General features: G+C 41.6%; 1 protein-coding gene across 6 annotated transcripts in view; it reads left to right on the forward strand.

The window, feature by feature from the left end:
* The first annotated feature begins 820 nt into the window (after positions 1–820).
* UBE2U (ubiquitin conjugating enzyme E2 U) overlaps positions 821–15,877 on the forward strand; it is a 39,516-nt gene continuing 24,459 nt past the window's right edge. For 5 of the 6 annotated variants that reach the window (XM_045026072.1, XM_045026070.1, XR_006581393.1 and 2 more), the window contains exons 1-8: positions 821–1,304; positions 2,658–2,739; positions 4,218–4,310; positions 6,372–6,469; positions 7,587–7,713; positions 8,706–8,787; positions 12,743–12,831; positions 13,990–14,074. In XM_045026072.1, the coding sequence (XP_044882007.1) occupies positions 1,239–1,304; positions 2,658–2,739; positions 4,218–4,310; positions 6,372–6,469; positions 7,587–7,713; positions 8,706–8,787; positions 12,743–12,831; positions 13,990–14,074 (722 nt within the window). In that variant the 5' untranslated portion in view covers positions 821–1,238. The remainder of the gene's footprint in view (positions 1,305–2,657; positions 2,740–4,217; positions 4,311–6,371; positions 6,470–7,586; positions 7,714–8,705; positions 8,788–12,742; positions 12,832–13,989; positions 14,075–15,877) is intronic. The other variant, XM_045026071.1, reaches the window with a different exon arrangement.

Consider the following 15,877-nt stretch of genomic DNA (forward strand, 5'->3'; position numbering starts at 1 on the left):
CCCACACTCCAAACCTCTTCCCTAGCCCTGAGCCCCCTCGCATCATGAACCCCTCATCCACAGCCCTCACCCCACAGCCCAACCCTCTTCCCTAGCCCTGAGCCCCCTCGCATCATGAACCCCTCATCCACAGCCCTCACCCCACAGCCCAACCCTCTTCCCTAGCCCTGAGCCCCCTCCTGCATCATGTACCCCTCACCCTCAGCCCCACAGCCCTCACCCCTGCACTCCCTCCTATCCCCAAACTCCGTCCCAAAGCCTGCACCCCCACCCCCTGCCGCAGCCTGGAGCCTGCATCGAGCACAGAGCCTGCATCCAGACCCCCTCCCCCACCCAAACTCCCTCCCAGAGCCTAAGGCAGTAAATCTAAGTGCGTGTTTTGTCCTTTGAGTGAGGTGCATTACTGAGTGTATATATTTATTAAAACTGCGCGCACTTAGGGGAGGAGGTGGAGAAGAGACAGGGCAGGGGCGGGGCCTCATGGAAGGGGTGGATTGGGGGTGGGGCCAGGGGCAGCAAGGGGGCGTGTCAGTGATGCGGCCCTCGGGCCAATGCACTAGTCCTCATGCGGCCCTCGGGGTCATTTGAGTTTGAGACCCCTGCTCTAGAGTCATGGCTTGGCCTCTAGGCTTTGCCTCTAGTGTCATGGCAGCTGCAGCCATGGGGAGCTGCCTTTTTAAGTGCTGGGTGAAAGGCCACTTCTGATTGGGGCAAGCTGATTAATGAACTAAGACCTCCTGTGATTGGCTGGGCAGGGAACCAAGCCACAGCCTTACCAGCTGAACAGACCAAGGAGTCTGTTGCTGGGTAACACTATACACAGAGTCCAGCCTATTCCTTGTACTTCTGCTATGTGTTGGGGGGGCGAGGGGGGGGCTCACAGCTGCCCTGACGCTCCTTCTCCTCCTATAGACACTGTCCAACCATATATGAAAATTCAATGGATCAGGAATAAGCTCCTTAGCTGGGTTTGTTTAGCCTCTGCTACTAAGCGTTCACCAGCTCTGTGTGGTGCTTTTAGCTCTGACTGACCCTTTTGGATTTCAGCTCAAGGCCATTAGCCTCTTTAAACTCCATGCAAACCCTTTAGAAATTATGTGCACAAGCCACTAACCGCTGTGAGGCAGGAATTAGAGTCATCACCTGCCCTTTTGCAAGACGACAGCCTCCGTGAAGCAAGAACTATATTGTGGGAGAAGGCGAGAGAGAAAGAGTCCTGCACAAGTTCTCTTATTGCTATGCATTCCAGAGCTTACTTCTTGTTGGAAAGAGAGTATCTGGAGTATAAAGAAGCCAACATTTTTGTGAGTAGTATCTTTGTATATTTCCAATATCTAAGCTGGGTATAACTAATTAACATGCAACTGGCATCTTTTTTACATCTTGAGCCTGGCTTTCCCCCATTTTGTGTTAGCATCCCTTCCCGCTAGGGTGACCAGATGTCCCGATTTTATAGGGACAGTCCCGATTTTGGGGTCTTTTTCTTATATAGGATCCTATTACCCCCCACCCCCTGTCCCGATTTTTCACACTTGCTGTCTGGTCACCCTACTTCCCACACCCCTTCTTAACACAAGAAGTAAACTCACAAAATTATATACTGAGTACGTACCTACAGTCTTGACCAGAATTGCACTTGAGCAGCCAGCCAGTCCCACCCCTTGCACCACTGCATCTACATTTCTATTTTTAGCAAGCTAGCTTGATCAGAGGTAGTGCAGGTATGTCTGCTTGAGCTGGAACCTACACCTTCCAGCTCCAGTGTAGACATATAATTCTTGGGTGGTGGTGGTTGTTTTTGGGAGGGGGAGAATTGGGGGGGGGGAATTAACCCTAATATCTTTAATTTTCAAAGTTAATTCCACAGATCATCAGATGTAATTTAATGACCTAAAACTGTACATTGTTTCATAATAGTGGAGCTTTATTCTTTTGGGATTTCATTGGTAATTAGAGGAAATGTAATAAGAATCCAAATGGAGGCCCTGATATTACAGTCACCATATGCATGCAAAAATCCCACTGACTTCTGGGTAGCTTCACATTGTTTTTCTAAGTGCCCCATTGGTACTTCTCCATTGTGCACAAAAAACCCTTAAGGGAACTTGGGAAAGGAATTTTGGTATCAGAGTCCACCAAAATCCAAGTGGCAAGTGAACTACTTAACAAAAATGAAAAACAAAATATTAATGTGGACTGGCTGGCTCTGGGACTGAAAACTAGTATATAGTCATTTGCCTTTAAGCAGACAGTTCAAATCCAGTGCTAGCTGATGATGCTTGGCTGTTATCTTTTCATAAAAATATCATCTACTGTAGCAATATGCTGTATTTCCTACCCATCCACGTTTCCCAAAAAAGCCAGGTTGAAAAGGACTATGACCACATTTTTATATATATATATATAAAATGTGGTCATAGTCCTTTTATATATGCATATATATATGCTTATTTTTATTGTTAGGTTTCATAAGAATCCTTCATGTTTCCACGTAGTATTTTCATGCATCCAAGGGTCTCAAAGTGCTCTAGAAACATTAATTAACTAATTCTCACAACTCTTAATTTTAACTTAAAAAGTAAGCAAGTATTTTTTAAGGGAACATGTCAAGTTCATCACGTTCCACACTTTATCTTCTTTTTGTACCTTTGTTTTAGGGCATCTTTGTCATTCCTTCAAAGGATAATTTGCTGGAATGGCTAGCCGAAGTCCAGGGACTCAAGGATTCTCTTTGGGAAGGTAACATATAAAGATTTTACTATACCATGTGATTTTATTAGTGTAGTGTGTGTAATGTTATGACTATCCATCCATCCTTCTGGCTATTTAAAAAAATTGATAATGCAAACAGTTTTAAGAAAGCATACAGAACTTGACTGGTTTTTCATTATTAGCTGCACATTAGTTTTCAGTACCCCTCCATAACTACATTAATACTTTGTAAATTATGTTTGTTGTTAATCAATGTACAACAAAGTGAATATTTTACAAAATAAGGGATGGAATTTTCATAGGAGGCATTGAATTTCAAATCCCAGCCAAGAGACTTGTGTCTCAGGAAATCACTAATAACTGCTTTATCTGTGGATGGTTGACTCTTACTCAGCACAGGTAGAGTAACTAGTGACTGAAAGTTGTTACCCTCTGACAGCAGTTTGGTGGCCACGGTCCCACCCTATTAACCAGACTGTCCACATTAAAAAAAACAAAAACCTACTGGTTTTGATCCTGACTGACTTCCTTTAAGGCTGTTGACAGAGGGTTCAGGCTTTCAAGATGCTGAGCTACTTCAGCTTCTACTGAACAAGTGTTATTTTACAGGGGTGCTCAGCACCTTACAAAATAGAGCCCAGAATATAGAAGGAGTCTAACCTCCCCGCTCACCCTTAGCTATGGTCCTTCCAAAACAACACTGAGGTACACTGATGTGGTAGTATGGGGAAGCTTACCCTGTGTCAGGACTGGACTGAGGCAATCATGAGCCTTAGGCACACCATGGCATGGGGCTCCCTGTGGCTTCATTCCCACAGTCTGGCCCCCATACCAGGACCCTTCCCCCTACCTTGAGAGATCAAAGAAGGGATATGAAACAGCCTTTTATCCCCAGGAGAAGCAGCAGGGGCCCTCACACTTATCAATGGTAGCAGGTTATCCCCAGAACTCAGTGACTCCATCTTGAGATGCATCAAGCAGTTCCCACTTCTCAGGCTATCTGCAGCTGTTACAGTCAGGTCATGTTTTCAAGGGTTTCTTTGCAACCCTTTGAAGAGCAGAAACTAACTTTTTTAACAAATGAAAGCTGAATCCAGGATGTAATCCCATTAGTCCAGGAATTGGGACAGTAGGCGTAGGTTTATAGTGCTTCTGCCTTACTCCAGCCCTGCTGTGCCGTGGCACATCGAGTATCTGTTCTGTGAATTGATTTCAGCTTCCAGACCTGTTTATCTGACATTCTTCAATGGCACTAAATTCAATTGATGATGATAATCCAGCAATCCAATAAGTGTATGTATAATTAGCATTTTTATCTAATGTGAAGCATCCTGCTTCACCTGTTGTTTTCCAGAACTTGTTAACATTAGCACAAGGAACACAACTTTCAAAAACAAAACAAAAAACCTATAACAACAAAGCCTTCATTGGACAAATGCAACACAGATGTGCTTGTTAAATACAAGATAGTATTTTAGTTAATACCAATCTCTTTCTCATAATAGGGGCTGTTCTCCAGCTGTCAATAAAGTACACTGAAGAGTACAATAGTGTCCCTCCAACTCTGATATTTAACACCATTCCATTCCATCCCAATGGTAAGGACCATGTGAGAAATTGTCTGATCATGTAGTTAGATATTTCAGACACTTGTTTAGCTTGACTTTTATTTCCCTGCACTATCATTGCTCCAACAGAAACCTTGTTCAAACCCTCCCCAAAACTGTGTGCAATTTTCAGGCAGGGGATTCATAAACCATGTCTAAACCATGCATTTGAATGCTCAGGTTGTCCCACGGGTGCATAAATCTCCATTTTCATGCCCGAATGCCCAAATGCAGGATTCATTGATTAAATGCAGGATTTGGGTCTTAAGACTCACATATTTGAAAACTGGGCTTTCTCTGGCCACAGCATGCCCTTAGGGAAAATGCAAGCACATGTCCCTTCCTAGATAGAAGAGAGAGTGTATGCTTCTGAAGCAGGAGCTCCCGCTTCCCCTGTGTCCTGCATAACTTCCCATCCTGCACAAATGCAAGAAAGAAGTCTACATAGCCAAAGGCTGTGTTAATAAAAGCTGAGCAGACAGAGAGGATCATAGCTCACATTTGCCAAGCATTACAGTGCCCAGCCAGTACCTGGAACAAAGTTGTTTAAATTCCCCTATACCGTCCTATTGTAATACAGCATATCACTCTTACCAGAAGAGGTAACCTCCACAGCACTGACAGGCTGGCTCTTCACCTGGGTTTTGGGGGCATCTCTGGTGCTCTCTCTGCCTCAGGGTTTGGTGTACCAAAGAGATCTTGGCTGCCTAGGGGAATAGCCCCCTGAATGGGTTTGTGGTCATTTTCACGCCTTCAGATGCCTTGGCCAAATTGTCCAGAACCCTATGCTGGGATTCATGGGTAGTGTCCTCATCAAAAATCCAGTACAGCTCCTCATAGTAAGGGCAGGTACTGAGAGCACTACCAGAGGCCTTGTTTGTGTCCCTAGGGGTGGTGTATCTCTGCCGGAGCTCCTTTGCTTGAGGACAACACGGGGCTTTGTCCTGTGAGTGCCCCTCCTCCCACTCTTGCTCCGATTGCCACTTGTAAATCAATGTAACAGTGACTGCTGCTAAAATGGGACTGGACGTGTCCCTGTCCCCAGAGGGCAAGGAGATCCAGGACTTCTAGACAAGCCCACTCCGAAGCACAATGCGTGGCTGCCATAATGGGTAGGTGACTCTGGGAGTGTGAACTTGCCACAAGCTGAAATTGTAAAGGGGTGCATCCGAGTGCGTGCCAGCATTTAAAAAAGAGGTGACATCCAGTCAAGCTGACCCTGAAGCAGTAGAGGACACACAGGTCAACAGATGTGAAGCAATGCAGTTTGGGATGGCAGTGGGAGGACTGCCAGAAGTGATAGGTTTATCCAAAATCGAGATGTGTCCACACAAACCTTATACTAGTATAACTCATTTTGAAATAGTTATCTTGCTTTCAAAACAGATTAAGGGAAATGGGATTAAATGACAGATAAAGATTGCACGGGTAACCATACATCTGGCATTTCCTAATTTTGAATGCTTGACTTTGCAATGTAAATATTCTTTTAACATACTTTTTAATGTAATTTCTATAATAAACTTTGAAAGATAATTTTTTGTGGCCAGTTTTAGTCCTGGAAACTCATACACTTCACAAACTAGGGACCAAATATTAGCCTCAATGATACCTTTACACCCCCAGTGAAAGGATACGTTGGTGCTACTCAAAAGAGAGTTTAGCCCACAGTTTGATATTTTGGTGAGTCAGTGCACGTCAGAAATAGAAAGCAAATTGCTATGATGATCAGTGTAAATCTGTATTATTATTTAGTACTTGAATTGCAGCTATGTCAAAGGCTCCACTCAGGGTTTTGTCCCCGTTGTACAGACACCATACAAAAACAAAGTAAGAGTATAATCTAATTGAAGAATCAGAGGGAGTGTGGACAAGTGTGACAATGATAGAAACACCCGGTTACATTGATTTGCCCTATACAACACCTAGATAGTCTGAGTAATTTAAAGCTATAAATAAATAAAACACAATAACTCTCACTAGTTCCTCTAGCATACGACAGCCATGTTGCTAAGTTCTTTTGAAGTTACACAACAATTTTGTTCAATACAGTGGATCAACATTCTGGGAGACCTTGTATAGATTTTCTTGACAATCCTAAAGAGTGGAATGGAAAGTTAACGATGAGTAGCATTTTACTCGCTATCCAGGTAAGAAAAGAGTATTTTAAATAACTCAATTTAAATCTCTTTCATAAAAGAAAATACTAAAATGTAGTTTACCTATATAATAGGGATTTCAAACTTGCGGACTGATTGTGTGATGTAGGATTATTCATTTGGTTTAAAATTAAAAATGCAAGTGGCTGGATGGCTTCAGAGCCACAACAAATATATTCTGTAAACCATCTTTTTTTAATAAGATTAATTTATTTTTACTTCTGTATTTGTTCCCTGGTGTCTCATTTAGCAGCACATTACTTCTGAGTAAGACAGATAGATAAATGAATGAGTATGATTGAAGCTGCTGCCAGTGCTAAATATTTTTGACCAGTAGCTACTTTGATCTTTTGGATTTATGCTCTCTTATCTTGAGTAAGCCACTGCTCAAGACATGTGTACTCTGCCTGATTCTCTGTACTTTTAAAAATACTTTTAAAATGCTGATAGCTCTACTTTTAAATTCCTGAATTATCTCATGGTCAAAGCCTTGATCATGAGTGTTGGCATAAGTCTTGAGATTAGTGAGTAACTCAAAGCAGCTACCTTCAGTTTTAACACACAGGCCTCAGTGTTTCAAATTTACTGCCTTTTCTTCCAAGAAAAAAATGCATACAGCCTTCTCCTTGAAGCAAGTCCTACCCCTTTTTAATGTCTTTCCCATCACTATGAAGGATATCCTGCCCTCCACTCATGACTGAAAATGGCCCCCAGATGTATGCGTGATTTTTGTGGCCATCCTAGTATTGGTTCTGAGTAAAACAAATGGCAGTCATGTATCATTCATGGCTGTCTGCTTGGAATTATACAAAAATCTGAGAGAAAACAGGAAGAAGGGAGCATAGGTTATGACCTTTTTTAAGGAAATCAAAATGAAGGGCCCAATCCCAATCCTAACAAAGCCACAAAGTGGCCTCGTTTTTGCTTTGAATTTAACATACCAGTATGATTGTTATTCATTCATTGTAAAACTATTAAATCAATCATTTTGATGGATTGTGAGTTCTGTGCAGAATAGATGTTTTAGAGACCAATTTGTACTCTCTCTCTCTCTCTCTCTCTCTCTCTCTCTCTCTCTCTCTCTCTCCATGTTTATACCTTTATACAGGTAATGCTTTCTAATCCAGAACTGGAAAATGCAGTGAATGTGGAAGCAGCAGAAATGCTGAAAAATAACATATCCTTGTACAGACAAATGGTTATACAATGTGTTAGAACTAGCCAGCACCTAGAAGGTAATACTGTACTTGCTTTGTTATTACCCATAAATAGAATTTTGTTTCTTTTAAAACTCCTTCTTTAAAAAACAGTTTATTGTATACTCAACAGTAAATTTATATTAGTATGATTGGTAATTTAATGTCAACAAACACCAGTTAGGGAATACGCTGGGCCAAATTCAGAGCGAATGTACACGGTCCTATAAATGACACCTTGGTGAGTGAGCCCCAGTGTAATTTATATAGTGATATTAGGGAAAGTCAGATTTGTTGCAGGAAAAGTAAGTAAGAGGAAGGGCGTTAGATGAATCAGGGAGCCAGAGAGCAGAAATACTGCTATCCTTATCATGACTTGCCTGCCTAATATGAATTGTACTCGCCTGGTAAATCTTCATGAGAATGGCATTTAATGTGCTATGGTTATGCTATACAATGACGAGCCTGCAAAAGCAACTACAACTAGGGTAAAAATTGGGGCAGAATTTGGGTCAGTATATTTAATGTTGTTGGTGCAAGCAGGGCATGTGGCAGATATGAAAGGTGAGTACTGTGGCTGTACTTGCTCTCAATGCGCCAAATTCCGGTCCACTCTGACCACTGTATGCCACGCAAGTGCCACAGAGTGGCTGTATTCTGGCAATAATGGGTCGGTGCCTATAGGAGAATTTGCCTGTTGCAGAGGACATTGCTGCTGGTACAAAGCTATCAGAATCTGCTGCTGTTCCAGCTGCCTACCCAAACCTCTGGAGTACTGTGTGGGACAGCTGCACTCCTTTTGGCAGGGACAGGAGGAGTAGTGCACATGCAGAGGGGAAAGAAACCCAATATCTGTACCATAGTGCTGATGTGGTGGGTTGTTAATTGTATGAGAACTGGGGGAAAATATAGGACCAGATCTTTATCTGATGTTAATCAACATAGCTCCATTGAAGTCAATGGAACTGAACCATTTTACAGGATCTGACTCATAAAGATTTTTTTTAAAATGTCCATCTTCTCCTTTGCAGACCTTTCTAGCACTGGGAAAGATTGTGCTTCTTCTCTGAAGTATTACTTGCCCTCTGAAGCATCTTCTCGGGGCCATGTCAGGTAAGTTATGATGAACTAAGAAATCTTGGCCCCACTAAAGCCAATGAGAGTTTTGCCTGTGACTTTAGTAGGGCCAGGATTTCACACCTATTGTGCTAGACTCACTCTAAATGCTAGTTCCTGGAGATAGGGTGGGGTAGATAGCTTCAAACCCTAACACGAAGGGAATTCACAGGTGACCAGATACAATCAGATTCTGGAGTGGTGCAAAGGGGCCTGAATTAGGAAGAGAACCTGGCCCATATGTTAGCTTGAAATTTAACCTCAGAATTATTTCAGTGGTAATGTCATGCACAACTCTAGCACTATAGAAATAAATACAAAATAAAAACAATCTAGTGTATTCTAGAAAGAATTCATTGGTTTCCCTATACTATTAAAATAATAAAATAAATAAATTGTACATAAATATGTTTCATCCCCTGGAATAAATGTCATTGACTAGGTCAAACCAAAATAACACTTGACTTACCAATGACACAATTCCTGGCTATGCTCCTGTAGGTGAAGAACTCATTTCAGTTGGACATAAGACTTACTGGCAATAACTGTGAAGGCAACTGCTTGCCGGATGTTTCCATAAGAAAGTTAAATAATTGGGAATATCCATTAACAGGAAAAAGAAAATAATTGCCCCTTTTGGGATATAGCTCTTAATACAACCTGAGCCCAATGTTGCTCCTTCTGAAGTTATCAGTGGAAGTTTTGCTGTTAACTACAATGGAAGTGGGATCATTAAGTTTTGCATGAACTTCAGAGGATACTGAATTAGAACCATTACAAAAAGAATGAACAGTATTAGTTTGTCACCAACATATTATGGATCAATCCCACCTTCTTTGGACACCCAAAACTTCCATTGACTGAAGTGAAAGTTCTGGGTCTGGAATGGAAGATACTAAGGGTCAAGGTCCATAATGGAATTATTCCCTTTTCAGGATATAGCTTTAAATATTGGTAAAAGCAAAACACCTCTGAGGAGCTGCTTTTGACATTTTACAGGACCTCAAAGGCTAGGGTGTGGCGGGAGGACGCCGGATATATAAAAATAATGGTGGTCATTGAGCTCAAGGGTCCATGTTTTCTCTCGGGCTGGTTTCCTTCCTCTCAACTTCACTATTGCCTCCTGAATGTCTGACAGCAATGGGGTTGCAGCGGTTTTCCTGGTTCACACGTACAATTATCTCTTGTTATTTATAACATTATATAGAATTACATATACTGATTTGTTTTATTTGACTTTTTTGAGTGTAACTTTAGCGCCCTCATGGCCAAGATGGAGTCTGCTCTGCAGGCAGCTCTGGCCAAGAGAAGGCGCGCACAGGAATGCAGCAGGAGAAATCCCTTCCACCCCAGGGGCACCTGTTCCAAACCCCCCAGAGTGAACACCCCCCCCCCACAGGAAAAGTACAATGGCTATAAGAAAGGGAAATATTTATTTACAGAGGGATGAGAGGAGAAAAACAACAAGGGGAAATATAGGGGAGCAGTAGAACAGGGCTGCATCCAAACCAAGGCCCCAGGGGCCCAGTGGTAGCACAGTCTGGAAGGACAGACACCGAGCAATGTGTCTGCACACAGAGTTCAGGAGTCCTGAGCAAAGTTCCAGTCCAGTAGTGAGTCTTGGGTGCTCCTGGTCGTCTTTCCCCCAACAAACCCCTCCGGTGCCCTCTTCTGCCGCTCTCTGCAAAGCCACAAAGAGCGACCACCTCCCCACTTAACTAGCCAGCAGCCTCCCTCCTTGTTCCCAATGCAGAGTCACAAGCCCCAGTACTCACAGCCCCACGCAGCTCTGGGCAGCAGTGATACTGGGTCCAGCTCCGGCCTGTCTTTCTCGGGCGATTCCTCCCTGGCACAGTGCTCCTCCTGGCTCCTGTCCTGATGTGTCCCCGATCGGCCGCCCTGCCCTTCCCAGGCTTCAGACAGGTTCTCTGCTGCTTCCTTTGCGAGGGCCTGCGGGCTGCTGCCTCTCTCTCTCTCCGAGCTCCAGAGCCCCCCCTTTTTTTCCTCCTTTTTTCTCACTCTCCCCCTCTCACCTAGGAAAAAGATTTAAAGGGGCCATGCTCTCTAAACCCCACAGGGGTTACATGAGGATTAAATTGTAAAGGTATCTTTATTGAAACAAGAGCACCTAGCGCAAGACAATACAGTACATAATGAAGAGCCAAGCAAGACAATACATTTGTGGGGTTCCAAGTCCATGTATTCCAAAAGCTGATGCCATCGGGTAGGATTCTCAAAAGCACCCAGTGTTGGCCTAACTGCACTCACTGAGGGCTTGTCTACACTGTGCTTTACTTCGTATACATTTAATCCACACTAGCATGTTGCACACCAACTGGCCTACTGCTCCACAGGACCCTGCTGGCATGCACTAGACGTTCCCTACTGCATGTTAACATATTACTGTTTGAAATGGGACTACATTAACATGTACTAGGGATCATCTAATGCATGCCAGCATGGTCCTCATAGGCCAGTTAGCATGACACATAGTGTGAACTAAAATTTACACCCCTCTGGTGCAGACTAAAGCAACATGTAGACAAGCCCTGACACACAGGGTAAAACTCCCACTGATTTCAGTGGGGGCAGAGGTAGGCCGACACTGGGTGTCTGAAAATTATTAGTAGTAGTAGTAGTACTGTAGTAGCGCCTGCAAGCCCCACTCCCGGACCAAGACCCTATTGTGCTAGGTGTGGTACACAGGTAGAACGAAAAAGACAGTCCCTGCCCCACAGAGCTAATAATCTAGGTAAAATCACCTCCACCACGTTCAAACAAGAGTTTACTTAGCTACCCAAACAATTTTTTTAAAACGTGTAATGGCAAGCGAGATAATACATTTCAAAAGGCTAATTGATATTGAACAAAATAATGTATTGTGGAGATATATTAGTATAAGGTCGCAACCAACTTTTTTTTTTCCTGATTTTTGGCCTTAACCCCCTCTTCTAAATGCCTCAAGCGAAATCTCTGTAATTGATGTCTAGTATAAATGGTCTTTGACCAGATTTTGGGGCCAGAATGAAGTGGTCTGACGTGCTGTTTCTGAGACATGTCACTAACAAAAAAGATGTCTTTTTCTCTTTTTCAAAACTATTTTCATGTTTTTTTATGTTATTTCTGAGGCAGCTGGGCCATGAACCCCTACTCTTGTCTTTATTCTAGAGTCTGTATAGAGATTTGGGGTGAAATCCTGACTCCACTGAAGTCAATGTTAAAACTCCCATTGAGTTGAGTGGGGCCAGGATTTCTCCTCTTGAGCTTAATCCTTGGTATAGATGAGGGGATGAGGCTGTCTGGGGACTGTATTAGCCTTGGTGCAAGTTACAGTGAGCGCAGAGTTTAACTGGGAGGAGAATTTGGTCTAGTGTGAGTGTGAATAAACCAGATAGTAATGCAATTAATAGTTAAAAAATGCAATATTTAAATAACCACTTTGCTTCATTTATATTGACTATACGTGTAATAGTTTTGAGACTAAAGATATAGCCATAAAACATATAAAGAGGGTTTTAAAAAACTCTACCCTGCGTTGTTTGTTGGTGGGGTATGATAGCTATTTTAGAATGTATATATTCCTTCCCTATTAGCTATATATTCTCTTAACCAGATCTGCTTTATAAATAATCAGAAAATTGGTTCTTTTCTGCTAAACTAATCCCTGGAAGGGGCTGGGGGGGGGCAGACTATGAAAATAATCCATCTGGTTGTCTCATAAACTGATAACATGTAAACATAGCTAAAATGTCTTTAAAACATTAGTGTTTGCTCTTGTTTAAGATGGCTGCTTTGACTCTATATTTCTGTCATTTGCGAGCAGCCAGTAATGCAATAATTTAAAACCCTTTTAATTCATTCTGTTGTTTTGTGGAAGGTTATGCATGAAAATCTGTGTTTACTACCAAATTGTCTGATCACCAGAAACTTTACTATGCATTTATATTTTCAGAAGGATTACAACCATTTCGTTTGAAGATTACCACAGGATGTGGTCAGGAATAGCCACATCAAAAGCAGCAGAACATTTTAAAGCCCCATGTAAGATGATATGCCTGATTTAGTAAAATTAAATATAATGGACCTGATTCTTCTCTCCTGCTGGATTTACACTAGAATAACAACTTTGACTTCAGTGGAGTTGTTCCTGATTGTGAGATCAGAATCAAGCTGTATATCTTAAGCATCCACAAATTAGGGTCAGATCCTCAGGTGATGTAAATTGACATAGCTGCAATGACTTCAATAGAACTATGTCGGTTTACACCAGTTGAAGATCAGGCCCTTATTCTTATTTATTATTGCACTGTCCTAGGAGTCCCAGTCATGGACTCTGCCTAGCACAGCGGGTCCAATGTACAAAGATGGAACAAAAAGAAGATCTCTGCCCCCAAGAACTTACAATCTAAGTAAGTTCTTGTTAGGAAGTTTGGAAACCTGGGTTTGTATGGAAGAAAACGTATTAAGAAGTCATTAGTGAAGTGTATACAATTATGATGAGTAGGAAAATGTTTTGGGAGGAGGATAAGATCAAAATAAAACAGATGTGAACTATGGCCAACACAGTGCTCTGATGATAATGCAGTGTTCCACCACCAAAGAATGTTGTAACTAAGTTACCAGCACACTTGGATGCATGACAGTGCTTTAATAGGATTTTAGGGGGATTACTTATCGGAGTTTCGGTCTGCAGAATCAGGTTTATATTGTTATTTATTATATATTCTAGTCAAAAGAAATGTGTATCATATAATCACCATTTTATGTTCATGCATTTCAGTGGTCATTTTTGTCCTATTTTGTTGTTTTATTCATAATAGTTTAAAAATGCACATATAGTGTTGCCATCCACCTAAGACAAGAGATCAAAATTTGCTCTCAATTACACTAGTGTTTATCAGAGTAACTCCACTAAGTTTCATGGAATTACTTCAAATTTACCCCATTTTAACTAAGGTCAGAGTCTGGCCCAGGGACCTTATTAATAGCAATTATGTAGTTGTTAATGGTTGAGGTCCTGATTCCATTGCAGTTGATAGCAAAAGTCTCATTGACTGTAATAGTGCAGGATTCTGCTATAAATTTCTCTAAGTCACACATATGCTTGTACTACTCTGATATTTAATATTTCTTTGGGGAATGTGATGATTGGTGCATCTTTTTCTCTAACTGTAACTTTCTGTAATTATGCCATTATAGTGTTTGAAGATCCAACATTTATAGGGAACTGCTATGGCTGGAAGGCAAAAAATGTGAAAGAAACAGGAGACTGGGATGAGAATACGTAAGTGTCTTAAATCCACTGAGCTTAATTTGCTATATATTTAGAGCCAGGGTCTTTGCATATGCAGTGGCAACATTTGAACTGTAGTGCTTTTGTTATAGTTTCAGGCTGTTCATATTTGTACCCTATAAAATGTTACCAGACTGTTGATAATTGTTCTGAACTGTGTCTTTGATTTTGAGGTTTAGGGCCACATCCCACCCTGTGTCGTGTGGATGGTCTGAGGGTAGAGGGAATTGGGAACAGAAGCAGTGTAGGATTACTACCTAGTAATGTGCAAGAAAGTTCTAGGACAAGGCTCTACTAGAATTAGGGTGACCAGATAGCAACTGTGAAAAAACAGGATAGGGAGTGGGGGGTAATAGGCACCTATATAAGAAAAAGTCCCCCAAAACGAGACTGTCCCTTTAAAAACGGGACATCTGGTCACCGTAATTAGAATGGATGCATGCTGCTTTTTTAGGGACCCGCAGTAAGGTGAGCCTCTTGAACACCAGAATCACTCTGAGACGCCTATAGATTCTCCACCGCTTCCTTCCACCCTGCCAAACACAGCTCAGACAAGTAGTCAGCTGAGGATCTGGATCAAGGCCCTTAAATTTTGAGTGCCCGCTCACATTTTTCTCTAAGTTCCCCTGTGACTGAAACCCTGTTTCCAACTGCGTTTGTAAGGAAAAGGCAAAGCAAAATGCAAGGTCATTGTGCTGCCCTGTAATCTTTCAGATCAAACGGGACTTTCTCACTCTTTTTATTGCTTCTGAAGCTTTACAACCGGCCAAAAAGTTAGGAACCCCTTTTACCATTCAAATCCTATTTGCCTTCAGCATGAACGGGTAATTTCAGGTTGAATTTGAAGGACAGCAAGTTCTTAACTCAAATTAAAAGCTTATTTTTCTTTCTGAAGAAACCTCTAGAATATAAGGTTAATTTTCCTTTGACATGACTTCCTTGTTTTATTTCCTTTAACAGAACTCCTTTGTTTTGTATGTTTGATAATTGTTTCATTATGTAGTGCCACAGCATCCTCTATGACCCAAGAAAATATTCAGAAAAACCAGGAACTTGCCCTTTTAAACTCATCTGTCCATTTTTGCATATGGTTTAACAGTCAGGAGTTGTTTCAGAAAACTGTCTTTTTCACTGTCAAGCATAGCACATTTTTCATGTTAGTTTCATTGGAGCTGGAAAGGAAATTACTGTGTGGTTTCTTTGGGAGGGAGTGGGTAGAGGAGGGAACCTATTGGTTTGAAATCTCACTGCCATCTGGTGGTAGGAGACCATGTACTTTTAACAGATTTTTTTTCTGTCTTTGAACTTCTGGGTTTGATTATTCAAAAGCAGGTTCAAATGCCCGGAACCAGGTTCAAACAGAGTTACCTCTCATACAGTATTCTTTCCCCAATTGCAAACAGCTCACAAAACATGTTTGTGCTTTAAAGCTTGCAATATGTCCTTCACTCATAGCATTGGGTAGGAAAGTAAGAGGCCAAATTTTCTGACATCAGTGCAGAAACAACCTTAATTGTTGGCTATATAATCATATAGTTTATGTTTTCTTATTAAAGTTGTAGCTCATTCATGAACCATTATAAAGTAGATTGCAACACAATTTATTTTTGTATAACACTATTCAGATAAAAATATTACAAGATCTTTCACAGCTGATTATGTACATTCATTTACTACACTAGTGTGTACATAATTAGTGTTGAGTCAAATTCAGCTCTCGGTTACAAAATCTGGACTAACTCTGCTGAGCCTATGATTCACCCTGGAGTAACAGACAGCTGAATGTGGCACATC

The sequence above is a fragment of the Mauremys mutica genome, chromosome 8 (genome assembly GCF_020497125.1).
Source record: "Mauremys mutica isolate MM-2020 ecotype Southern chromosome 8, ASM2049712v1, whole genome shotgun sequence".
Taxonomy (NCBI): Eukaryota; Metazoa; Chordata; order Testudines; family Geoemydidae; genus Mauremys; species Mauremys mutica.